The following is a 27,975-nucleotide window of genomic DNA, read 5'->3' on the forward strand; positions in this document are numbered from 1 at the left end:
CGGATAGTGGTGATCCCTGAGGGATTTCATTATGGAGGTCTAACGTTCTGGAGAAAGCATTCCCTATTTTCACTTATATTTTCCGGTTTGTCATGAAGTTTTTGATGTAACCTATAATTTTGGGGCCGACTTGCCAGGAAACGATTCCAATTTTGTCAAAAGCTTTGTGGAAGTCGAGAGATAGTATTGAGATATGGTTTTTTCTCTGTAAAGATTTAGTGCTCAGATGATCTACCAAGAGTAGAGCTTCAGATACCGATTTACCTTTAATGAACCCAAACTGATTTTTATTCAATAATTTGTTGCTAGTTAAAAGCCACCAAAGCCTATTGGCTATCATTTTATCGAGAACTTTAGCAAAGCAAGAGTTAAATGAAATGGGACGGTACGAATTTAGAGATGTTTTGTCAGAATTTGGTTTAGCAATTGGGATAACAATACCCAGTTTATAGTTATGCGGTATGTCACTCTGAAAGATTTTATTATATAATTGTAGTAGTCTATGTTTTACAATACTGGAGGAATTTTTAATCATGTCGTATGTAATCCTGTCACTTCCTGGAGTTTTGCCTTTTAGTTTGTTAAGAGCCGCGTGGAGTTCTAAAATTGAGAATTCTTCTTCAATAAGTGTTGCATTTTTGTCTATTGGATGAGTTAAAGGATAAATATTGTTTAGTGTGGAGTTTTTATTTGCAAGAAAGCTACTATCGAAGTTACAGTCATCAGAGTTTTTAGACCAGAGGGAGCAAAATTCGTTTGCTATATCTCTTTTCTCTATAATGGGCTGATTGTTTTGATTAATTGGTAAAATGCAGTGGATGGGTATAGAGGTTTTTAGGCCACAAAATCTTCTGATGTTATTCCAAATAATCTTAGGGTTGGAAGTTGGTTGTATATCTGATGTAAAGTCGTGCATAGCTGCATTTTTGGCTAATTTTAATTCTCTTTTGAAGAGTGCATTGGCTTTTTTGTAGTTAATTAAGTTTTCACTTGTAATATTGTTTTTTAATTTGTGCCATAGTTTTTGTTTTGATTTACGAAGAAGGGCTAGCTTAGCGTTCCACCAGGGGACATTGTGTTCAGAATCAGTAACCAAGGATTGGGGAATAGATTCATTGGCGCTTTGTAAAATTATTTTTTTTAAGTTTGCTGCTTCTTGGTTTATATTTGAACTGGGTAGAAGCTTTGGATTTAAGGTTGCTGTTAAATTCTCGAACTTGTCCCAGTTGGCATATTGTTGTAGGAATTTTCGTTTTGTGTGCGACTCCGTGTTTTGGTTGGTGGTTGTTTGAAACAAAGAAGTGATAATGGGAAAGTGATCACTGCCATGGAGGTCTTGGTGAATTTTCCAGTTTGCATAAGGAGCAAGGTTAGGAGAGCAGAGTGAAATGTCAATATGGGTAAAGGTGTTGTGAGTGCTGAAGTGAGTGGCAGAGCCATCGTTCAGAACTACTAGACCGGAAGTATCAATGATCTTGTTAATAGTGTTCCCTTTTTTGTTGCAATTGTTCGAGCCCCATTTAGAATGCCAGGCATTGAAATCACCTAAGATAAGGTTGTTGGTATTGGTGGGCAGTTCATTTAAAATTGAAGTTTACTTGAGGTGGTATATATGCTGAGGTGATTGTGAATGATTGTCGACTAGTTATTTTGGTAGAAACAATATCAAAAATAGGACTTGTAGAAGTATTATGGATGTGTATTGATTTGTGTATTAGGAGAGAGACTCCACCATATCTTGAGGAGTGGCTGTTATAGTGAATTGGGATATAATTAATTGGGGTGGGGATATAAGTGGATGTTTGTATGTGGGTTTCTTGTAATGCTATTATTTTTGGATTATATTTTTTATAAGAATTTGTAATTCTCTATAGTTATTCATGTAACCTTTTATGTTCCATTGTAGTACCTTAAGTGTCATTTTTATATCTAAATTTAGTGACTATTTAGATTTAACGATTAGTCTTTATTTAATTCAGCAATATTTTTAAACTTAGATCTTGTTATAATAGTGTTAGATTTTTCTTTGTTAATTAGATTTTTTTTGGTTCTTTTGCTTATGTTTCTAGGGAGAACATTTACTTTACTAATTGTCCTATCCTTACTGATATTTTCGTCGCTTGAGTCTGTTACCATATTTTCATCTTCCTTGTCGTTATATTCTATAATGGGTCTGCCTGTGTCTTTTACTGTCGGTAGGAGGTGGGAGGTTGATGCTGATGTCGAAGGGGTATTCTGTGATAATCGATGAGGATTTGGGTTGTTTTGCGTTGAGCTTGCTACAGATGCATAAAGGGATCCGTCGTGCTGGTTTCTCTTCCTGTAGATGGACCAGGCCGATTTGGTGTCTACTTTTTGGAGGGTTTTGATGGCTTGTACTTCTTTATGGGTAAGAAAAACTGGGCAGTTTCTGTCTCTGGGATGGTGATTGTCCGGCATATATTTTCATATAAAGCAGGTCTCTGTATTTTTGCAGAATTTTTGGAGGTGACCTAGACGTAAGCTAGCACCATCGGATTGGTGCTGGTATAAAAAAACGAACTTGAACTCTTTCGTATCCTATATATATGTAATCCGGTAGGTCTAATTTTTCAAAAGTTAGTGTTAATAGTCCAGTTTCGGTTGGCTCTCCTATAAGGGTCTTTATAATTTTCTTAACTGCGGTCACTTTTTGGCCTTTTAGGTTTTCGAGGATCTCTTTTTCTTCAATACCTCGCAGGTCGTTGGAGTATATTATACCCTTTGAGTAGTTTAGCGTTCGGTGTTCTGAGACTAATACGGGTATGTGGAATGTGTTCGTGAGTTTGAGAAGTTTTTCAGCTTGGTTAATGTCTTTTGTTTGTAGGAGAAGGTTTCCGTCGCGTAACTTCTTACAGCTGACAATTACACCCCCGCATGTTATATCAATGCAATGATACTCCTGCAAAGCATGTCCCATTGGTTCTTGATATTATGAGGAATTTGCTGGTTGGTGAAGGTTTTTCCTTCCAAATGTCTGGTGGAACACGCATGATTATTTGGGTTTTAAGTTTTTTATATTAGCTATAAGCCTTCACAACAGGTGCACTAACTGATAAGCGATCTATATATAGAACTGTGTGTATGTTTGTTTTAGTGTTTGTCACTTATACTTGACTAACTTTCTAGTTCGCTTTGGTGGAGAAACACGAGTGATCGGTTCGACTGCCAAACGTAAACTGAAGTAGCAATTTGTTTTAGCTGTCATCTTTTTGATATTCCGTTTCATAATAAAAGTTACAAATCACTTATTGAGAACTACCGCTAATTTGCTAAGCTATCCCCGATTTCCAAACGACTGAAGAAACTTGTCTATACATATATAGATAAAGATATACGACTGAAATATATTGATTTTGATTAATTCGTAAAAATAAAAATATATAAAAAATTGTTCTGCTACCACTTGATCGTATTCTTAAACAAATATAAAATATATGCTAAAATATTAAAAAATTTAATATATCAAATAATATAATTCCTCCATCATTAAACCAATCATGAATACCCCAATTTTCTTAGGGTAGCAAGCCTAAAAAGTTACAAAAATCTAAAATTTTGTGCTGGCTTCGCACGCACGCACACATGCACCCGCACAATTGAATGTGTAACACGCATACATACAAAGATCAATCGAAGTACAGACCAACCTTCTTCATGGTGCTCCTTTCAGAGACTGAAAACCAGAAAACTTTCAACGAAAATATGAGCGGAAGTTGAACATTATATGAACTCAAAAAAGAGAGTAAGATACTCTCTGGGACCTCTCTCTCAGGCTCCCCATTTCTTAAGAAATCTTTGCGTCCATTTTCATTATATGAAATCAGTAGTCTATATGTTGTATGGTTAGTTGTTAGGCAAAAGTTTTACTTTTGATCTGAAAACGATTATAAAACGAATCTCTAGGCGCTCAGTTTGAGGCAGTGATTGTTTCGTATTCGATAGATCGGATTCGGTTCGTTTCCGAGACTTGTATAATATCTTAAGCGGAAGGATTTTTAAATCATCAAAACTTTAAAATTAATATTACTTGCAACACACTGTTAATATAAGAAATGAATTAAAAGCAAGAAAAGAGAGCTAACTTCGGGCGGAGCCAAATTTGATATACCCTTACAGCTTAAACCGTATATGTATCGCAAACATCGAGTTAAGTTGGCCGATCCTTATGAGAATATCATAAAATTACCAATTTAGTTTATAAAAAATATAAAAAAATAGTCATCAAGCTTCTATCTTCAAAAAAAACCAAAGTTTGTTTTATGGAAAGAAGTGGGTGTGCAAAGATTCAAGTCGATAGCTTTCAAACTGAGAGACTTGTTCGGGTAGAAACAGACAGACGGACATGCTCATATCAACTAAGAAGGTGATCCTGATCTATATAGAAGAATATATGTACTTTATTGGGTCGAAGATGTCTCCTTCACTGCGTTGCACACTTTTGACCAAACTTATAATACCCCCTTCAAGGGTATATAAAGAAGAGGTCTCAGCTTGGCTTGAAGCCAGTCTCCTTCACACATCAGCCAAAAACTGTACCGCTCCCGCTGTTATATTATATATTTCCAAAAATTTTGCGAGATTTTTTTTGTCATTTCCCGCTGATTTATGTCTTAGGTCCGTTTACGAGCATTGTACGAAAGTTTCGTTTAACATTTGGCCCTCTGGGTAGGTCAGTTAGAAATTGGCAAGGAGTTTGAAGTTTTGACAGGTTATTTATATGATACTAGGGTATCTTAAGATTCAAATCTAATAAATAATAGGACACCCAGATCGTTAACCTTTGTAAATCAATTTAGGGCGCACCCATAAAGAAATAGCGACGTAGCGACGACGGTAAAACGGTATTCCCAGATATCGACAGGTGGCAGCCCCACCTTTGGGATAGGTTGCACCTGGCTAATCACCGGATCAACTGAAAAACAACTGATTAACGAAACTAATACAAGAAGAGAAGAAACCAACCACCCCCCCAACCCGTTGACGACCATTCGCATATCAAAACGGACACGAATTGGACAATGGAACGTGAGGACTTTAATGGAACCAACCAGACTGGCGCAGTTTGAAGGAGAAATGGAGAAAATGCAGATCGCAATCGCAGGCATCAGTGAGATGAGATGGAGAGGCAACGGGACAACAACAACATCAAGCGGCAATCTAGTGATGCTCAGCGGGACCAATGATGGAGGCAGGAGCGGAGTCGGGATATATATGTCCAAACAGTACAAACAGACACTAATTTCCTCCGACAGAATCATCATTGCCAGATTCCGATGCAATGCTAGACACATCACCATCGTGCAATGCTATGCCCCAACAGAAGACGCCAGCGATGACTTCAAAGACGACTTTTACAACGACTTCTAGACGACTCCTCACATCCTCACTCACTAGGATCGAAAGAGGTGACATAAAAATTCTCATGGGAGACTTCAATGCGAAAATCGGCCCCAACAACAACGGATTGGAAACAATCATGGGCCGACATGGTGTTGGCACACGCAGCAATAATGGTGACAGGCTAATCGACTTATGTCAGACCTTCCAACTGGTTATTGGTGGCACTGTATTCCAACACAAGGAAATCCATAAATACACATGGACCTCTCCGAATGGACATACTCGCAACCAAATCGACCACATCTGCATAAGTAGGAAATGGAGACGCTCGATAATGGATGTTAGAAATAGGAGAAGTGCGTCTATCGACAGTGACCACGAGCTGATAATCGGAGAGCTTTTAATCAAGCTCAGACGAAATAGCAACACTGTCAACAGGACCACAAGAAGACCGCCTCCCATTAACGTAAAACGGCTGAATGACTCCAACCTATCCACCAGAATGGCCACAACGTTGCGTGAACAGATGACAACGCAACCATTGAATCACTCATGGGAACAAACATGCAGTATACTGAGGAGCACCGCGGAGGAGATGCTTGGCACCCGACAACGCAGGCGCACGGATTGGATATCAGCGCACACTTGGGAACTTATCAGCAAACGGAACAGCCTAAAGTCGAAAGCAGATCATGACTGCGAGCTCGCGAGATGGTGAAGAAGTCAGCAAGAAACGACAAAAGAAAATTTCTGGACAGGCTCGCTGAAAATGCAGAAAGCGCAGCCAACTCGAACAACATGCGCTCACTGTACCAGATTATCAGTCAACTGACCGGAAGCTGCCATAGGCGAACCCAACCAGTGCGGGACCCAGATGGAAGACTCCTTACTGATGATGAGGCACAACTCCAGAGATGGCGACAGCACTTTATGGAGATCAGCTGCACAGAACAACCGAGCAGCACGCAAGATAACTTCAGGAGTATTGTACCAAGCAATAACCTCAGAATATCACCCACGGCACCATCAATTAGAGAAATAAAGGATGCGATCAGGAAATTAAAACGCAACAAAGCGGCTGGAGATGACGGCATACCGGCCGAACTTCTCCAGATTAACACGCAACTAATGGCCGAAACACTGCATCCACATTTCAATAATATATGGGAAAGTGAGCGGATCCCAACATCCTGGAAAAAAGGAATCATCATTAAGCTACCGAAGAAAGGAGACCTCAGTGACTGCAACAACTGGCGAGGCATTACCCTGTTGAACACAAGTTACAAGGTACCAGCCACTCTACTAAACGAACGTCTTCAGGAAAAAATAGAGCCAACAATACGAGATGAACAAGGAGGTTTCAGACCACACAGGAGCTGCGTAGACCAGGCAAACACACTACGCGCAATAACCGAACAAACTGTGGAATGGCGCTCGCCGCTGTACCTCCTTTTCATAGATTTCCAGAAGGCATTCGATTCGGTAGACAGAGCAGCGATATGGAGGGCACTTGCCCTCCCTAAGAAAGGGAGTGCCAGTGAAAATCATAAACATAGTGAAAGCTATGTGTGATGATGCTGAGCTGGCGGTACTGCACAACGGGAAAATTAGTGCACCCTTCCGGACGAACACAGGCGTAAAGCAAGGATGTCCTCTATCACCACTTCGACGAAATTATGAGAGAAGTATGCATGAACAGACGCGGAATCACCTGAAACTTCACCCGACATCTAGAAGACTTGGATAACGCGGATGATCTATGTCTCTTGGCTCACAAATTCGAAGACATTCAAGCCAAATCTAGGGACCTCGAGATCCGAGCCAGCGCAGTAGGCTTAAGGGGTTATATACAGTTGTGATATATGAAAAAATCGATTTTTTTTTTATTGCATATTCTTTAAGTATATTCTATTGGGAATACTCTCACAAAAATTCATAACGATCGGAGCATTGGAACAGAAGCTGTAGCTATTTATAGCGCACTATCTGCATATAAAACTTGAACAAACTTGAAACTTTAAACGCGATTATCTCAGAATCTTTTTTTTTGGGAAATTGCTTTTGCGGTGGACACGATTACTAAAAAACTACTAATCCGATCAACACCAAATTTTGACCACTTATTTATTATGATATTAGCTAGTCCGTGAACGAGGGATTTTCAACCACTTGACCACTTTTTTTTGAAAACTCCTTTTTTAAAGCACAAAAAACGAAAATCTTATACGTTGAAAAAGTACATTTTTTGTTAAAAACGTCGCCATTTTTTTTTTAATCAAAATTTTTAAAAATCCCTCGTTCACGGACTAGACAATACAATATACTAACTAAACTTTTTTGAATTTTGGATTTCGGATGAACCGTTTTCGAGAAATCATGTCCACCGCAAGACACCATCGAAAAAAGACGATCCGGGAATTCGGCTATAACATTTTTGTTATGTAATATTTTTTTTATGAAAAAATTTAATTAGGTACCCAGAAACATGTACTAAACAACGTCGGTAAAACATTTTTCATATATATTTTCTATGGTGTCAAAAACAAATCGATAAAAATCCATATTTTTGCGCGGTACAACTGTATATAACCCCTTAAAGATCAACGCATCAAAAACGAAAGCTATGCGGATCAACAACTCCAACACAAACAACATCACAATCGGAGATAATACCATCGAATTCGTCGACAGCTTCACCTACCTCGGTACTATCATAACATCAAATGGTGGAGTGGAAAGTGATGTGGAGAACCGACTGCGCAAAACGAGGTCTGCATTTGGAAGACTACACCGAGTATGGAGAAACCAGCAGATAAACAGAAAAACAAAGCTGGGCATATTCAACTCGTGTGTAAAATCCATACTGCTATACGGATCGGAGACGTGGCTGACCAATCAAAGGATATTGATGAAGCTGCAGGCTTACATCAATAAGTGCCTAAGAATAATACTTGGGGTATTCTGGCCAGATAGAATATCCAATGAGGACTTATGGCACTGCACAGGAGAGGTCCCAATCCAGGAACAAATAAAGAAACGGAAATGGAAATGGATTGGCCACGCTCTGAGGAAGGAACCAGGAAGCAAAAAAAAAAACTGCTAGTGAATTGTAAATACCAGTGATCTAGTTGAGGCAAGGGGTTAATATTTATAAAGAGTGTAAAAAGTGAGGGTCCACGATGGCTTCCATGAGGGACACCAGATGTAAAACAAACTTCTTGCAAGTAAACATTCATAAAAGAGGCACGTTAGTAGCTTAGTAGAATCACGTTGGCACGTTAAGTAGCTCGAAATCCTATTCAGAAGATCCATTAGAAACCCAAAAGCCTGAGTTTACTTAAGAGGAGTTGTTTATATTGTTTATTTGGCAATATTTTATTTGGCAAGACGGACGGCTTTATTATTGCCGTAATAAAGAAAAAATAAAAAAATAAATAAATATCCTTAAAGATATAATAGTGAAGGATAATTCAAAATCCAAAAAGGATAATTTTTTCTTCTTTTAGCTTGTAATATTCCGTTGCCCTCAATCCTAAAAAAAATACATATATGGAAATATTTGTTACTTACATATGAGCAACTTCTGTTCAAAATTTTTTTAAATACCTTAGGAGGGTCATGTCGGTTTAAAAAATTATGTTTCAACAAATAGTATAAACGTATGTGTGTAAAATATATAATAAATATTTAAATACAATATTTTGATTCATATAAATATATAAATATTCTATCCCGTCAAAAGTTATGGCGCTGAAATGGAATGCGTTTCAACGGCCGACAAAGAGGTTTTCTCGAAACCAATTTTTTGTTTGCGGCTATCAAAATCACCTTGAAAAGGACATGTAGAGGCATGAGAGGCCAAACCTTAAAGTATTAAAAAAGCTTGGGTAGATTTTTTTTTATCAAAAACAAAGTAGAAATAAGAAAGGAAAGATAAATTCGGGCGCTGCCGATATTGATATACCCTTGCATTTAAAACCGGATATATATCGAATATAGTTGGCCGATCCTTATGAGAATATCATTATAAAACCAATAAATTGTAATAAAATATTTAAATAAATGTCCCAAGCTTCTATCTTCAAAAATACCAAAGTTGGTATTTCTACCACAAACTATTTCCGATCGTTTAGTTATATGGCAGCTATGGGATATAGTTTTATATTTATATTATACAATATTTTTTAGCGCCAAAACTTGTGTTGGAAATATATTTATTAATATACATATATTGAACATATTTTTACATTCGTATAAGTAAAATATACATATGTAAAATATCTAAAACATTATAATGAATATTTCTGAAAAAAAACAATGACTTGCTTCAACTTTTAAATTATTTTATTATCCGCGTCTAAAAATACTGGAAAATATGCATAGTTGTATCGTACATTCCAGAATGCATTCGAAACAATTCGAATGCGATCTGTTACTCTAACTCATTCAATTTGGGTTTCATCCCCCGAATGTTGTGCGAGTGAGACCTACACAGTCGCATTCACTCATTCTTTAATTTTCATGTCACATGTAATGTTAGCTTATAATACAAATCAATTTTTAAGAAAATACAGCTGATTGACAGCACTCTGAAATATTCAGTTCACACTGAAGGAATACATTTTTGCTCATCAAATATATTATTCTTTGCTGTCATAAGTTTTCATATAATTTTTTAAAAGACTTTAATTTTTGTTATGTATTAAAATAAACTACAAATCCTATATGAAAATTTTTTAATTTAATGGTTCGCTTTTGAAATAGAAACAGTGCTATAAACATTCTTTTTGAATGTTAAGCATTCGACGTAGTCTTGGCTATAAGCTGCATCCCTGGTCTTTACGACAATCGTGAATTCATCCCCGAGTTGCTTTTGTTTACACCGGTGAAATAGATCAAAAATTAACGAAAATGTCGGTCAATGAAGGAATTCCCGTTAATACCTTCCGTAATTATTTGAATATTCTTAACGACTCGTCTTCAAAAGAAGAAATTAAGTTAAAAGCTACCCAAGAGCTTAGTGAACACTTTGAAATCATAATGCAAAGCCCTGCCTATCCATCATTCCTAGAATCTTCTCTTAAAATATTCTTGCGTATATTGCAAGAAGGTGATCCTCAATTTATTCAAGAAAATACTATGCAGCATGTAAGCTTATTTTTCATTTTGTTTTGTGGTAAAATCAAACTGATTAAAAAATAAATTTAAGCGTTATCTGATAAAATATATACAGAAGTAATGTTCGAATTTTGAAAACAATCAGTACAGTAATTTTGAAACAATGATGGCCATTGACCGTGTGAGAAAAATGCTTCTTTGTTATATGTTTCTAATAAGAAACTCTAATCCCTAGAAATAGTCATAGCTTCATTTTTCACACGCTTGTTTTTTTAACACAACCTTTTTGGTAATATTTATTTTAGGCATTTATTTGAAGTTCAGAAAAAAAAATTGTAAAACCCTCTTCTCCCCTCAAATATCTGATTTGCGCCAATTTAGTGACGCGGTGTATATAGTACATATGTATATTTGCGCCATAACGCCAAAAAGCAAATTTTACAGGAGTTTTTTTCGCGTTATTTTATCAGCCACTAACATAGGCGTTTGTCGCTTGACAGGTCTAAGTACGTTTTTAAAAATATATAGCGGTTTGTAATAACATACATATGGGCATTTCCACAGAAAGGTCCACAGAAAGGAAATGTTCAAGTTTATTAAACTTGAAAGAATTTTGCATTCATCTTTTACAGATTTCAAAATATTCGAATGCAAAGTCGCGCAAACACAGCTGTTGTCCGTATGATGTTTGTATGCCGTATTTTGTTTTTATAACAACTTCTAAAATAAATGAATTATGCTTTCCATTTTGCTTTCTAAAATCACTTTGAGATTAAATAAATGGAAAAGGAACGCAAATGTAACAGGCGATCACCAATACCGGTAAAAATTTGTATTTACATTATCGCTTATTTTATTGTCCCGTGCGCGACTGAAAAACATTTTTTATCCGTAGATCCAAAGCACTTGCTCGAATTGCATCAAATTTTTGTTGCAAACTGAGTTTTAGTGTGCAGTTAATATTTAATAAAAAAATTGGAGAAAAAAAATATTTGTATTTTTGGTGATCATTTGAAGTTTGTCCCGTGCGCGACTGTAAGTACAAACAAGAAAAGAAACCTAACTTCGGGCGGACCCGAAGTTGATTTACCCTTGCAGTTAAAACCGGACATATATCGCAAAAATCGGTTATAATATAACCAATTACAATAAAAAATACAAAAATTACAATAAAAAATGTTTAAAAAAAAGTCCCAAGCTTCTATTTTCAAGAACACCAAAGTTGGTATTTTTATCAAATACCAATTCCGATCGTTCAGTTATATGGTAGCTATAAGATATAGTCGACCGATTGTTATGAAATATGGTTAATAGGATTAACTAACCAAAAATACAATCATACAACCATGTAACATGTTTCTATCTTCAGAAAGTTGGGTCATTTCCGATTGTTCAGTTATATGGCAGCATTAGGATATAGTCGGCCGATCCCAGCCGTTCCGACTTATATACTGCAGACAATGGAAAGAAGGGTGTGTGCAAAGTTTCAAGACTTTAAAACTGAGAGACTAGTTGGCGTAGAAAAAGACAGCAGACGGACATGCTCATATCAACTCCTGGTGATCCTGATCAAGAATATATATACTTTATAGGGTCGGAGATGTCTCCTTCACTGCGTTTGACACTTTTGATCAAAATTACAATACCCTATGCAAGGGTATAATTACGAAAATAGTGGTGGTAAAAAATGTCCCGTGCACGATGTCCCGTGCACGATGTCCCGTGCGAATTTACTTCAAATGACGTTAAAAAAAAAATACAAGTTATCTTTGAAAATTTTTTTAACCTTTTTGAAGAGGCATCAATGCACAAAAGTTTAAAATTAGTTGCATTAAAATATTGCATTTGGATTCGCTGAAATGGGCGTTTGAATTGGTTGACCTCTTAAGCCACTTCCGTTCTGAGTCCCGTGCGAATCACTCGACTTCTGCAATTATCTTCCAAATGGAAAAATACCCAACATCAATCTTTGCACCAATGAAAAAGCTAATAAAATGCTATGCATTAAGGATGTAGTCTCATGTGCCGGCCTACTTTTTAGAGGTTATTTCAAAAAATTTTTTTTGTAATAACAAATAATGCGATCGTTTCAATTTTCACATATGTTTTTATAAGCATCATAAACTATTTGAAAATATTTCGTTTAATTTATTCTTGTGTAGTTTAATACACTTTATAGCATGCCAAAGTATGCATATAAAAAAAAAAGATAGGTCCCTGGCGCAGGTGATTTCGACTGCTAGAGTCATCCGAAACAAAAAATTAGAATAGATTATTGTTTTGTAAGCTAATGGCTCTGTCCCGTACTAGAATGAAATATTTTCATCAATAAACAACAAAATGGCGAACTCACAAAACAAAAAATTAAAAAAAATTTAAAAAATTTATCTTAAATTAATGATAAAAAAAAAACTAATCATTAAAAATAAATGATTCTAGTAGGGGACAGAGGTGTTACTTTTAAGAACAACATATCCAAATTTCAGCTAGATCGGTACCATAGAATTTTGTGAATCACCTGCGCCGCACACAAAAATGTCGTTTCGAGAAAAACGCGTTTAAAGTTTAGACGCTACCGAGAAACTCATACTTTTCGGTGTAGGCGCGCTCTCGATTCTGGGCTGTATCTCTGTCATTATTTGATATTTTTATTTGAAACTTTAACAGTACATTCATAATAAACAATACTACCAAAATATAAAAAAAAAAAAAAATTGATTTTTTCAACCTCACACATGAGACTACATCCTTAAACATAAAATTTAAAAAAAAAATTGTTTCCTTTTTACAGTTTTTTTACTTTGAGCGCGTACGAATGTCCCGTGCGCGATTTTGGAAATGCCCATATGTACTCATTTGCATAAAAAAATGTTCTAACAAAAAATTGTTTTTACGTTTTATTGCAAATAGGACTCGATATGTTGTATAGTCCTGAAATCTAATCGCCGCTTTCTCGATTTGCACGCCACAAACTCGTTAATTGCTTGGATGAAAAGGATTTTTGCTGGTTTATTCTCAACAGTTCTCACTGTTATCAGTTATGATCATTTCAGAAAGTTCGAAAATTTCTAACGAACGAAATTTCTTCGTCAGTGGCATTGATTGTAAATTTGTGTAGACATCCAGAAAGTATTCTATACCTTCGAATCAGTACTTTTGTTGAAAAAGATTAGGATTCGATAGTCTTTCGACTATACATGTGAATTACATTAAAATTATTTTTAAATTTTCTGTTCACTTTTTTTCTTAAAACTTTAACGGAATGCTAAGTCCCCCGTACTTGTTGCCCACAAAAAATTGGTTCCATCTTAAAGCTCCAAACAGAGACAACATTTTACCCACAAAAAAATACAATTTTTATTTCGATAAAAAAAAAAAATTGGAGTAGGAAAAATTGGAATCGTTAAAAAAAACAATGTTGTTGGCACCTTCTCTGTAAAACAACGCCCAGATTCAGAAAAAAAATTTCATTAAATTTTATATTTTATTTTAAAATTGTTTGATTATGAGTTAATCCTTATGAGGGGATGATCATGAATATATGGTATATACTCTACCTTCTACCTCATACCTATACCTTCCCCAAAAATAAAGAGAAAATGTAAAAAATATGTTATTGAAGAGTTATACGCATTTAGAATTTTCAAAAAATAAAAAAAATGGGTTTTATTTTATTATAATCTACATATATGTACATACATAAAAAAAATATATATCAAAAAAGAGTTTCTAAAGTTGCTTCTCTCGATTTCTCAAAAAAAAATCAACTTATCTGTAGAAAAATTCGACACCATATTTTAGATATATTCCCCAGATAATGAAGGAAAAATTTTGTTTCATCGGCAGTTTAATGAACAAATGTTTGGAAAAAAACGAAATTTTTTTTCAAAGTTCAGACATTTTGTCAAAAATATTTTTTTTTTTAAATTCTTTGTTTGTACTTACATTTATGTATTCTTTAAAAGAATCAATAAAATTTTGATTTTGGATATTCCAAACCCAGAAAAATGAGAACTCAGTTTTCAGAACCTTCAGTTTTTCGAAAAAGTTTCAGTTTTTCTTACAATGGCTGTAGAAGTGGAATTGGAAAATATTTTGAAATGATTACTCGTTGCTTTTTGAAACAAAATACTTTTTTCTATAATTGAATAATAAATATAGTAAAATAGTTAATAGTAAGCTTGCATTTTGATCCAATAAGTATTTGATCATTCGCTAAACACCATTTTTGAAAATTTTCAAGATCGGTTTGAAGATTGCATTGGGCAGAGATGCATTTGTACTGAAGAACAAAGCTTAACATCATCTTCATACCTAAAAACTAGAAAGTTCGTTAAAGTAGGGGGCAACTCGTACATAAAAAGAGTTAATAGTAGCGGGCTAAGACGACTTCATTGAGTGACTTCAGATGTAGCACGGAACAAGCGGAAATGTACATTTTTAAATAAGACTCTTATTGTTCTTTCATGTAAATACGAGGGTAGACCAGTGGTCGGCATCCCAATTCATTGATATGATCTTACCGCATTAGTGTTAGTAACGAATAGCAGAAAGTAGGCTGTGAGCATGACGTTTCACACATTTATACTGTCTGTGTGTGGCAGAGCTCGGGCAGAGAAATTTCCTATGCCCCCGAGATAGGGCCGTGCCGACCTCTGGGGTAGACTGATAAAAGTCGGCATTAGAAAATAATTTTTTTTTTTTATTATCCTTTTTTATTTCCTAATATAATCTCCTTTTAGACTTATGCACTTGGACCACCGATCCTTCAGTTTCCCATAAAATAGGATTTATCCAGGACCTCAAAATAGCCGTTTGTTTCACAGATTACCTGTTCATTTGACTGAAATTTCTTACCCCCAAGGCAATTTTTTTAAGTTTGGAAATAAATAATAGTCACAGGGTGCTAAATCTGGAGAATAGGGTGGATGGGGTAGAATTTCGTAGTGCATTTCACACAATTTCGACATGGCGACAACGCTCTTGTGAGAGGGAGCATTGTCATGGTGAAACAAAATTTTTTTCTTCGCCATATGCGACCTTTTTTTCTTCAGCTCCGAATCAAATCGTCCCAAGAGATTGGAATAGTATTCTCCCGTAAGTGTTCTGCCTTTTTCCAGATAATCCACATGAATTACACCTCGGGCATCCCAGAACACAGTTGACATCACCTTGGCCGACAAACCGATCTTTGCCTTTTTCGGTGCCGTTTCTCCAGATGAAATCCATTGCTTTGACTGTTCTTTACTCTCTGGTGTGTGGTGATGAATCCAGGTTTCGTCAACAGTCACAAAATGACGAAAAAATTCGTTTTTGTTTGCGTTAAGCAATGACAAACTCTGCTTCGCAAACGCGGCACCCATCTTGACAAAAGCTTACTCGTGTGTAAAAATTCACATGAGCATTTGCAATCTCTCGCAGCTTGATTCGGCGATCATCCAATATCATTCCATGGACTTTATCCACATTTTCTGGTGTTGTCAGCTCTCTGGGACGACCCGGGAGATCATCGTCAAAAATGCTTTTTAATATCGTCGTTGGATTTCTCTTTTAAAAACGGAAATCTTATGACGATATTCGATTTTATTCAATGCGCTAAATGTCCCGCCAAAATTACCAGTGTTGATAAAACCGCATGAAACTTTCACAGTAATCATCTGATAGAAAACACTAAACCAGTGGTCGGCACCCCAATACATTGATATGATTTTACCGCATTAGTGTTAGAAAGTAGGCTGTGAGCATGACGTTTCACACATTTATACTGTGTGTGTGTGGCAGAGCTCGGGCAGAGAAATTTCCTATGCCCCCGAGATAGGGCCGTGCCGACCTCTGCACTAAACGAATAAAATATTTACGAATTAAAATATTACGAGTCACTTCCCTCTTTTTTCCTTAAGCAAACGGTCGTGTTTTTTTTTTGCGCACTGCGTTTATGATAAGTATTGGTAAACCGGTGTTTACTTGTGAATTGAATATATTGAGAATATTAAGAATATAAAGCTTATTTGGCTCAGTGGTTCAAGGTATAGTGTTTTTTTACTTTTTATATATTAATTTTGTTTTATTTATAAAAAAATATGGAATTTAAACTTGTCTGCGCTATGAAGTCTTGTAACAAGACAATTTCCTCATCCCAGCCTACCATCCATTGCTGGCTATGTGAAAACGTCGTACACGCCAAGTGCCGGATTTACTGCCTCAGTTTCGGATGCCATTTCCCGTAGGTCGGGCATACACTATTGTTGTGAAAATTGTCGTGCTGTCCAAGGCGAAAAGAGGTCGTTCATGAGACAGACCAAAAATGGATTTAAAGAGTTGATCACTGGTTTTCGTAAAGTCAATGACCAACTCTGTGCGCTTGACACTTAGTTTATCAGCCTTCAGCTACTAACGGAGTCTCCTAAGCGTAAGAAATCCGCTGTTTGTGATCCGCCTCAGTCTACTTAGCCGTCAATACCGCAGCCGCTCATATCTTTGGCCACCCCAAGGGCTAGAACTGAGAACAATTCGCCATCCGAATTTCTCAAGGAAAATAAGCAATTGTCTGAGCAAATGTCCTCTGTGGTATCCCTTCAAGTGATACCAGAGTCACCCAAAAGGGTATTCCAAAGTCCGGACCTCCGGCACCGACTGATGCTGCAGTTCTCGTACCTGCGACACCAAAATCCTTACAGGTGATTTCTCCATCGAAACATATATTTGTTTCTCGGCTTGCCCCTGATACTTCAGAGATTTATATCTCGGCTTATATCAAAGCCAAAACAAAAGCCGATTTAAAGATGGAGGACATAACTAAATTTTAATATAATTATACATGGCGCACGTCTTCTTTCAAGATTCGTGTGCCCGCGCTGATGTTCAAGACGATTTGTTCTTCCAGTTTTTGGCCAGAGAATCATTTCGTCCAAGAACATCAGCCTAGTTCCGTAAAGAAAAAAGTTATAAAACCAGTGGGAGTGAAACTTCCCCATATCAGAACCACTGACCAACCTTCCACCTCTTCCTTTTCCACTAACCCAAAAAACTAGTATCGTCACTAACACTTACCTATCAGAACACTAGGGGGCTCCGTAGCAAACTCCCTAAACTATATTCTGATAGTTCTTCCTTTGCATCCCATATTATAGCCTTTGTAAACATTAATGTGAACATTGTAATGTAAACATTGTATCATGGCCAGAATATCGGACCAATCAAACTTATCGATAAGGCTATTAAGTTTGTGAAAATCAGCTTTACAGAAACAGCAGATCTTATTTGCACCCAGAAATGATTTCCAGTAAAACCTCAAGCGTGAGGTAATATGGATCCTCTGGATTTAAGAGGGTCAAAGCTCTGGAAAGAGTGCGAACATCAGGATCAGATAAATATCATAAGCCTAAAAGCCAACCTAATGAATTTCTAACATGGTTAATTTTACCTAGGAACATGTCAAACATGTCCGCGGTGAAGTCATGGTGCGTGATAAGTGATAAAGATGGTGATGGTGAGATATCGACATTAAGGGGTTATATACAGTTGTACCGAGCAAAAATTAGATTTTTATAGATTTTTTTTTTACACCATAGAAAATATTTATGAAAAATGTTTTACCGACGTTGTTTAGTACATTTTTCTGGGTACTTAATTAAATTTTTTCATAAAAAAATATTACATAACAAAAATGTTATAGCCGAATTCCCGGATCGTCTTTTTCCGATGGTGTCTTGCGGTGGACATGATTTCTCGAAAACGGTTCATCCGAAATCCAAAATTAAAAAAAGTTTAGTTAGTATATTGTATTGTCTAGTCCGTAAACCAGAGATTTTTAAAAATTTTGATTAACAAAAAAATGGCGACGTTTTTAACAAAAAATGTACTCTTTCAAGGTATAAGATTTTCAATTTTTATGCTTTAAAAAAGGAGTTTTCAAAAAAATTGAAAATTCCTCGTTCACGGACTAGCTAATATCATAATAAATAAGTGGTAATAAGTGGATTATTAGTTTTTTAGTAATCGTGTCCACCGCAAAGGTAATTTCCCAAAAAAAAGTTTCTGAGATAATCGCGTTTAAAATTTCAAGTTTGTTCAAGTTTTATATGCAGATAGTGCGCTATAAATAGCTACAGCTTCGGTTCTAATGCTCCGATCGTTATGAATTTTTGTGCAAGTATTTCCAATAGAATATACTTAATAATATGCAATAAAAAAAAAAATTGATTTTTTCATATATCACAACTGTATATAACCCCTTAAACCACTTTAATTTTGGGATATTAAAGTCACCCAGAGCTACAAGATGGTCACGATCGGTCATAAAATTAAAAATGGATTAAATAGCGGACAAATGATGCCAGTATGTGGGCGGCTTAGCAAAGGGGGTATATATGAACAGGATAAAGATTTACAGAACAGGATGATTTAAATGCAAATAATTTCTAAATAACCTCTTGTGATTTTACCTCTTCAGAAGCAAGTTGGGAGTTAACCGAAATTAGGACTCCACCCCCCCTTCGCAGATGTTGACCACGTCTAAAAGTGGTGTACTTACTTTAAAAAACTTCGAAGCTAAAGATCTCTAAATTATTTTATTTTTTCGGTCTATTGCAGTGGGGGAAAACTCTCATTTTCCATAGCACGCGTGCATAGAGTAGGAAATTCTTCCTCAGCGCTTCTGGCACAGTGTGAGCACTTTCAAATTTTTTTTAGAAGCTCTCTCATTTGCTCTCATTTTGACTCATTTGACAGCCTAAACCATAGAAAATATAGATAGGGAAGCGTAATTTTTCTACACGATTCTATTCTACAAATGACGATCACAAACATAGAATAGAATCCAAACAAATTGGAATTCATTTCAAAAAATGTTGTAATACTGTTTTGTTATTTTTTTATACTTTTTTTTTAGTTCTCGCTAAAACTGTGTAAACAAAACTTAATATTGCAGTCGCCTGCTTTGCAAATGCAACAGCTGTGTTTGTCAGCTGATTCCATTGTTGTGGAATCTATCTTCTATCAAAATTTCTGTTATGCAACACTAAAGATTGGTGAATTGTAAATGCGTTGCACTGAAACTTATTTTAATTTTTCGACTTTCAGAACAGGGGTTTTGGTCAAAAAAACTGGTCAAATTCCTCATAGAGCTTCTTTTTGAATGCAAGCTGTTTGAAATGGTTTATAACGGTTTGATGACTCATGCCCAGCTCTTGGCCGATGCTACGGCTGCTAAGTTTTTATACCCTTGCAGAGGGTATTATAATTTTGTCCAAAAGTGTGCAACGCAGTGAAGGAGACATCTCCGACCCTATAAAGTATATATATTCTTGATCAGGATCACCTCCTGAGTTGATATGAGCATGTCCGTCTGTCCGTCTGTCTGTCCGTCTGTCTGTCTGTTTCTACGCGAACTAGTCTCTCAGTTTTGAAGCTATCGTCTTGAAACTTTGCACACACCCTTCTTTCCTTTGCACGCAGTATATAAGTCGGAACGGCCCGGATCGGCCGACTATATCCTAGCTGTCATATAACTGATTGATCGGAAATGACCCAACTTTCGTGTTTTTGAAGATAGAAAGCTGGAACTTGATACAAATTCTATTTTTGGTCAGTTGATCCAACCTACCAAATTTCATTAGGATCGGCCGACTATATCCTATAGCAGCCATATACCTGAACGATCGGAAATGGTATTTGGTAGAAATATCAATTCGTATTTTTGAAGATAGAAGCTTGGGAAATTTTTTTAGATTTTTTATTTTAGTTAATTGTTTTTGACTGCAAGGGTATATCAACTTCGGCTCCGCCCGAAGTTAGCTTTCCTTTCTTGTTTGAGTAGTTATAGTCAGCAGTTACAGTTATACTTCAGGTATATTGCAGTGAATTTACAAGATGATATGTAGTAAATAGATGTAGTAAATAATGATGAATTTAATACTAAGTAAAACAATGAAAATTTGTGTAAATCTATGAAAAGCAAATTTAGAAAGAGCAAATTTATCAAAAAGTAATTTATAAAGAACAACTAAAAAACTTTTACGCATTCCTGCTCAGCTTTCGACTCGACCCGCTCAGCTCTCTTTTCCTCTGAGTGGCCAATCTTTTGGTAAGCCACAGGGTCATCACAGGGTCAGCGACAGCTGTCGATTGGTCGGGCGTTGCCAATTATCTTTACGACATCACAAGTACTGTAAAATATGCCGTATTTGCTCTTTATTTTGCTCCATGTTTGCACGAACGACTCTGACTAAAAAATAATAAATCAAACACGTATTAGCGCATGAAAAGAGCTTTCCAAAAAGCTATGGCGTGAGCCGATTCGACGAATAAAACTAAAACTGCGCTTTGCAAAGAGACCTAGCGGAAAAACCGCAAGACTTTTTTGACATACTATTATATATGAATATATTTTAAAATATTCGTGATCTATATATTTACCAATATTTACCAATATTATTCATTTTTGTATTTCAGATTCGCAAGCTAATTTTAGAGATGATTCATAGATTGCCAATAACAGAGAGCTTACGGCAACATGTCAAATCAATTATAACTATGATGCTTAAATTATTAAAAACTGATAATGAAGAAAATGTTTTAGTGAGTCTTCGCATCATTATTGAACTTCACAAACACTTTCGCCCATCATTTAATCCAGAGGTATGTAAATCTTTTTCATAAATTTTTACGTATAAGAAAACCCAACTGCCAATAATGGTTGGCATAAATGTGGTTAAATCAGTGGTCGGCACCCCAATACATTGATATGATTTTACCGCATTAGTGTTAGTAACGAATAGCAGAAAGTAGGCTTTGAGAATGACGTTTCACACATTTATACTGTGTGTGTGTGGCAGAGCTCGGGCAGAGAAATTTCCTATGCCCCCGAGATAGGGCCGTGCCGACCCCTGTTTTAAATTGTAGCCAGCTTAATCTATATATGTATATAAAATTCTCGTGTCTCGTGTACCGATTCTCATGATATTTTGTAAGCGTATTGGGTAGGTCTGAAAATCTACCAACATCTATTTTTATCCTCTCCGAAACGGCTATACCGATTCTCATGATATTAAGAGCGTATTGGGTAGGTCTGAAAATCTACCAACATATATTTTCATCCATTTAAATCCCGTTCGACATACCAAAAATCGCATATGGAGTTACTACCTCATCACACTGACAAAATCACGCTACCATAGAATTTTTACTCAAATAAAACTGGGGCAAAAATCCTTCATCATTAATTAAAACATTGGGTGTTTTGTACAGTGAGCAATGCCAAAACAACGCAAGTCACCCCCGATTTGAGCCGTGACACAATTAGATCTCGAAACATGGGAAATAGAAGATCCGACAGAACCGAAGAACAAATCCAGCAACAAAATACTGATGTATGTGTTAGAATAGCGCAGTTCCACCAAGAAGAGCCAGAAGATACACGAGCTGAACGCAATAAACTCAGATGATTAGATAGACGCAGATAGATGTTCAATAGACGCAGAACAAGTAACCAACAACGACAATAGGTACATTGAGCATTTATATCTGATCCATTCCTGCGTCTAGTATTCCAGTATGAGCCTGATATTGAGTATTATGCTCACTCAAAAGTGGTAATTGGTGCTATGGACAAGGAATGTTCGCATTGTCATACTCTGAAATTAAAAAATGAGCCATCTGGGATGTGTTGCGCGTCAGGAAAAGCGACGACAGCGAAGCAGTACATGTTCCCATAGAGTTTTTGAACTCACTGGATTTGCAAGACATTCCAACGCATTATGTACAATTAAAGGTTGGATCTCCAATTATCATACATCGTAACTTGAACCCGCCCCAACTGTGCAATAGTACGCGATTAGTCATTCAATAATTAATGAAAAACGAGATCGAAAACAGCATTTTAAATGAAAAGTTCAGAGGTGAAAATATACAGATGCGCCAATTTAATTCAAACGTATTCAGTTTCCGATTAGATTGGCATTTGCAATGACTATCAACAAATCCCAAGGACAAACGATTTTGTATTAACAAAATACAAGAACAAAAAAAGATATACGTCTCATATATCCACTAAATATATGAGGTATATATTTATCTCACTAAATATATCCACCACTATCCACAGTCCACTAAAAATTGTTATCAAAGAAAAGATTAAAGTTACATCAAATTTATTCAAAACAAGAAAGGAAAGCTAACTTCGGGCGGTGCCGAAGTATATATACCCTTGCAGTTAAAACCGGATATATATCGCAAACATCGGATATAGTTGGCCGATCATTATGATTACATCATAATAAAACTAATTAACTAAAATAAAAAATCTAAAAAAAATCCCAAACTTCTATCTTCAAAAATACGAAAGTTGATATTTCTACCAAGTACTATTTCCGATTGTTCAGTTATATGGCAGCTATAGGATATAGTCGGCCGATCCTAATGAAATTGGGTAGGTTGGATCAACTGGCCAAAAATAGAAGTTTATTAAGTTTCAGCTTTCTATCTTCAAAAACACGAAAGTTGGGTCATTGCCGATTGTTCAGTTATATGGCAGCTATAAGATATAGTAGACCGATCCTTATGAAATTCTTCATGTCATATTATTTTGCCAAAAATAGCATTCATACAAAATTCTTACTCTAAAAACACCGAAGTTATGCCATTTCCGATCAATCAGTTACATGGCAGCTATAAGATAAAGTCGACCGATTCGGGCCGTTCCGACTTATACACTGCGTGCAAAGGAAAGAAGGGTATGTGCAAAGTTTCATGTCGATAGCTTTAAAACTGAGAGACTAGTTTGCTGAGACTGAGAGACTATGTTGTCGGGTCAGGCAGCAGGCGTTAGATTAATTATGGTTTAAGCTAAAGTATGGATATATCATCTTAGTGGGTCGCAAGCCGACTCTTACTCGGCCGCTCAACTTCAACGGGCCTATTTGAAGAGAGCTTTAGCTTCGCAATCACTATGTCGGGCCGCCCTCTCCGCTATCGAGAGCTTTAGCGTATGTCTAGTCGGGCCGCACTCGCTGTTCATATTATTAGTCACTGCTTAGCACTTTAAACTGGATGATCACAATGGTTGATCCCAGTTTCATCTGCCTGCAGTATAAATAAAATATAACGTACAAGAATTAAATTCGTCTTTATTTTTAAGGGGCCCATCCACAGCCGAGCTTGTTGACGAACATGCTTGAATTTCATTTTCCCCACTAACTAGAGCCAACATTCGTGCGAACATCATTTTTCGATAAATTTTCCAACTATCAACATGTCAACGGACAACGACAGCGGCACTGTAATTGCACTTATGGCAATAAGTATTTGCTTAGAAAAAAAGAAAAAAAAGGATGAAGCGAAAAAAAGGAAGCACAGTGCTCATCGAACTCTTTATATTTTTTGAGTTGAACTTCTTATTCAAGAAGTATTGCATTATTACGCAAATGCTTGTTTTTATATTCATCGCTTTTGGCGTGCCATAACGCAGGCTCATTTTTTAGGCAATAAATAAAATCTAGCATAAACTTTTTATTCATTGTTCTCTACCAAAACGTTTTTTTAACTGACGTTCGTGCCAACATTGCCATCCATTGGCGAGCATGCTGTTGCCAACGTTGTCAAAATAGAACGATTTCAATTTCATTCGAACATTTTGACGAACACAAAATTTGACAACGAACACTACCATCCACATGAAAAATTTCGTCGAGCACAACATGTTCGCCCAACATGCTCGCCTGTGGATGGGCCCCTTTACTGGCATCGAAAACTCTCAATGATCAAACATATATAGATTATCAATATGCATCATAAGTAACTTTTAACAATATTTTATTTTTTCCAGATTCAAATATTTTTGCGATTTGTTAAAGAAATTTACACAAATTTGCCAAATCATCTATCATCTATTTTTGAAACCTCCTGCGAAATTTGGATAAATGACCTGAAAGATTTAAATTTGGAAACGCTTTTATCTGAAGCTTATTCAGTAAAAACTATTCATGTCGAAAAGCCTTTGGATTCTAATTCTCAACAAATTGTAAGTATAGTTTTTATACTCTTGCAGTGGGTATTAAAATTTTGTTCAAAAGTTTGGAACGCAGTGAAGAAGACATCTCCGACCCTATGAAGTATATATATTCTTGATCATGTCCGTCTGTCTGTCCGTGTGTCTGTCTGTCTTTCTGTTTCTACGCGAGCTATTCCCTCAGTTTTAAAGCTATCTACTTGAAACTTTGGGACTTGTTCGGTAGCCCTAAGCTAGGCATTATAGGAGTCATGTCACAAACTCTTCGACCCAAAGAAAAATTAATCGTAAAAAATAAACAAAATGAATATAATCATATCACCAAAGTTCGGATTCTTCAGTTATTAAGAAGCTATAGGGAGGAATAGCCGACCAATTTTAGCTGTTCTGACTTCTGCGTGCAAAAGAATGCAAATTGATAAAGCGCTAGCTTTAAAACCGAAAGACTAAAATAAATAAATACTTCAGAACTTTCGTACCCTTTTACACTTATTTAAAACATACAATTTTATTCTGTGTCTTTTTAGTATAATTTACTTCCACGAGGAGTTTTGTCCTTAAAAGTTTTACAAGAACTACCAATTATTGTTGTACTTATGTATCAAATATATAAAAATGCTGTTCATCAAGAAGTGGCCGAGTTTATTCCATTGATATTGACAACTATTAATTTACAACCTACTATTACACAAAGGTAATTATAAACGGAAAAAATTTAGTTTTTACCCTCATTTTAATTTTGTGCGGGAGACACCCCGTCCCATTATGGTTCAGACGACTCATTTTTTGTGGCCAAAAATTTATTTTTTAAACTTTGGAAATTTGAAAAAAATTGGATGTGTAGCATAAATTTTAGTAAATGGCGCTACTGCACGTTGGTAGAAATGACTGATTTATCAGCGATTAATTTATATTTGAATTTAATTATTTTCGCCAAAAATGTTTTGAAATCAAAAACTAATATATCCGATAAGCCAAAAAAAACTTTCCATTTCGGTATTCTCTCAATATTCGCACAGCTGTAAAGATTCAAACAAAACATTTGTGTTTCATTTCACCGCTCTTAACTACATAATAAACGTTTGTCACCTGTGATTGTGTTCGTTGTGACCTATCTTTGTGATTTTATGAGCTGAGGTGCACATAAGAGATGTAAAATAATGTTTACTAACAAATTAAACTTTCGTAAACCAGAACTTTTGAGGTTCGACTGGGTTTTATATTTTTATGTTTTTTTATGAAAATAATTTTTTTCAATGTTTTGCGCTGTGATGTTTGCGCTATTACAGTGTCAGTGTCCAAGCCCGAGCTATTTTCATTATGGCTCGTGGAAAATGATGCTTTCAACAAATTTTTTGCTGTGGAGACATACATTTAAAACATTATATTGTACGACAGATATATATGTCGGAGAGGAGAAAAGTCAGTCTCTCGTTAGACCGAGACTATGGTGTGACCATAGGTCGTGGTAGGATATTCCAGTTCTGGTATGATGGGGGGGACTCAGTTTGCGAACTGAGGCCGTGTGTGGCTTCGTTGTGTTGCTGGATCTGGTCTCTCTATTTTTCACTCGTTACTTCTATTCGTTCCGAGCTTTAGCGTGACGTTCTGTTTTAGCGTGGTGCTGAGGACTGTTGAGTAAGTGGCGGCTATGAGCAACAAAGGCAACGAAGACTCGCAACACCATCCAGGACTTGAAATGGAGGAGCAGCAAGCTAGAGATCAGGCGACTGATGAGGGCCGGCGTGGAGAAGACTTCAATTCTCCGACATATATAATAATAGTGACTGCACCAAAACAAGTGAGAAAATACAAAATATTACTAAAAAATTGGCATTGAAATGGCAGGAAAACGTACGCGTAAGAATTTTGAGGTTCGGAACGAAGTTGCGAAGTGCAGATAAGATGATTACGTTACGTAACTTTGAAAGTTTACCTAAAAATGATATTAGCTACTCAACCAGCTGATAATCAACCGATTAAGTACACAACAGCGGAAGCCTAAGCTTTATATATTGATTGGGGTTACACAAAAGAAGGCATATATAGACTTGCATAGTGCCAAAAAATTTCCAGCTGCAGAGAATAACAATATCGCTACAATAACTGCAATATACAAACATTTTTTGTACATTAATTTTTATTTGTGGTTCGAATCTCTACCAAAACGTACAAATACGTACAAATCATCCTTGAAGATATTAATAAATCGGATCTAAATCAGTCGTTTCTCTCACTGTGCACTGTTGAGATACAAACCTGTAAAGTACATCATTTTGACACACTGTAAGGCAAAGCAGATTTAAGTCTTTTAAATTGTATTAAAAAAATTTCACCGTGCAAAATCAATTTTATGGATTAGAGTCCAAAAAGGGTGCTATATAGTAAGTAGAAATATATATATCTAATTCTAAGACTTTTTAAGAAAGAAAAAGAATATCTTAGAAATATCTTAGAAATCTATCCATAAGATTTGGTTCATGTTGTAGGGTTTTTAGATCTCTTCCGAATACATCATCCATGAATGTGTACTTTTGCACGCATTCTTTAATATTTGACATTTTACAAAGTTGCGTTCCGGAACAATAGTGTGCCCTTCCATTGCGCTTATTCGTTTCGTTTACACACTGTTACTCCGGAGCGCTAGTAAAATTGCACTGACTTTTTTTGGGAAAAGCGTTATAAGTTTAACAATTTTCATAATTTTGTAACGAAATGGGCCTCGTTTTATTCACAATTAATGAGACAATACAGACAATTGGTATGGTATGAGTGGTGCTGGTATTTCACCTACTTAATACAGGTCTGCTCTCTCATTGCCCCCGTTGCCGATGCCATCATTCAGCGGTGGCTATGCCTAGTGCCCGGATTTCTGCGCAGTTTTTAGGACAACGATTGACAGTCATCCTCACTTGACCAAGGTGGAGACTGTAAGAGCGCTGGAGATTACTGACGCTAACTATGATGTTGCCCTTGATCTTTTGCACAGTATTTTTAGTAATCGACGGTTAATATTCCAGGCTCGCATCAACGAGATCCTCCAGCTAAGGGTAGTCGAGCCGGAATCCGTTGCAACATATTGAAAGTTGTCCGACCGATCCGATGGTCATATGCGGGTCTTCATAAATTCCAGGACGACGGACGACGGCTAAGTGTGAAGACTCTCTCGCAGGAAGCAATGCTGACAGCCTGCTGACAACTTGTTAATCTATGACTCGGTTCTTGGAACAAAGGGGCCGCACCCTTGAGACTTATTTTGACCTTAGCTCCGCATCTGCCAGCAAATTAGGTGAGCCGAAGTAGGCCATTTAATAATCGTTCATGCATGCTCATTAATACTCCGTTGGCTCCGTGTGCCACGTGCGGTGTCCTGGCACATGTTGTGCCTTCTAGCCCAAGGTTCCTCGCGTTGCCAGTTGAGGAACGATACGATGAAGTCCGGCGTCTTGCCCTCTGCTTCGTTTGCCTCAAGTCTGAGCACTTAGCCCCCG

At 36.4% G+C, this 27,975-nt stretch overlaps 4 protein-coding genes across 15 annotated transcripts in view; all 4 read left to right on the forward strand.

The window, feature by feature from the left end:
- Window positions 1–5,094: 5,094 nt before the first annotated feature.
- Window positions 5,095–5,388, forward strand: LOC138926030 (craniofacial development protein 2-like). Its single transcript, XM_070278314.1, has one exon. The coding sequence runs from the start codon at window positions 5,095–5,097 to the stop codon at window positions 5,386–5,388; it is 294 nt and encodes a 97-aa protein (XP_070134415.1).
- Window positions 5,389–5,443: 55 nt separating this feature from the next.
- Window positions 5,444–6,079, forward strand: LOC138926031 (craniofacial development protein 2-like). Its single transcript, XM_070278315.1, has one exon. The coding sequence runs from the start codon at window positions 5,444–5,446 to the stop codon at window positions 6,077–6,079; it is 636 nt and encodes a 211-aa protein (XP_070134416.1).
- An 80-nt stretch (window positions 6,080–6,159) lies between these two features.
- LOC138926032 (uncharacterized) lies at window positions 6,160–8,464 on the forward strand. The gene is made up of 2 exons (XM_070278316.1): window positions 6,160–6,648; window positions 7,961–8,464. The coding sequence occupies exons 1-2, from the start codon at window positions 6,160–6,162 to the stop codon at window positions 8,462–8,464; spliced, it is 993 nt and encodes a 330-aa protein (XP_070134417.1).
- A 1,626-nt stretch (window positions 8,465–10,090) lies between these two features.
- The window catches only part of Nipped-A (Transcription-associated protein Nipped-A), a 172,588-nt gene continuing 154,703 nt past the window's right edge, over window positions 10,091–27,975 (forward strand). For 2 of the 12 annotated variants that reach the window (XM_043210464.2, XM_043210465.2), the window contains exons 1-4: window positions 10,117–10,509; window positions 20,932–21,117; window positions 24,302–24,496; window positions 25,012–25,178. In XM_043210464.2, coding sequence (XP_043066399.1) covers window positions 10,273–10,509; window positions 20,932–21,117; window positions 24,302–24,496; window positions 25,012–25,178 — 785 coding nt within the window. In that variant the 5' untranslated portion in view covers window positions 10,117–10,272. Of the gene's footprint in view, window positions 10,510–11,244; window positions 11,302–20,931; window positions 21,118–21,495; window positions 22,377–24,301; window positions 24,497–25,011; window positions 25,179–27,975 lie in introns of those variants that run through there. The other 10 variants (XM_070278854.1, XM_070278855.1, XM_070278853.1 and 7 more) reach the window with 10 other exon arrangements.

The sequence above is a fragment of the Drosophila bipectinata genome, chromosome 2R, assembly GCF_030179905.1.
Source record: "Drosophila bipectinata strain 14024-0381.07 chromosome 2R, DbipHiC1v2, whole genome shotgun sequence".
NCBI classification, from domain to species: Eukaryota; Metazoa; Arthropoda; class Insecta; order Diptera; family Drosophilidae; genus Drosophila; species Drosophila bipectinata.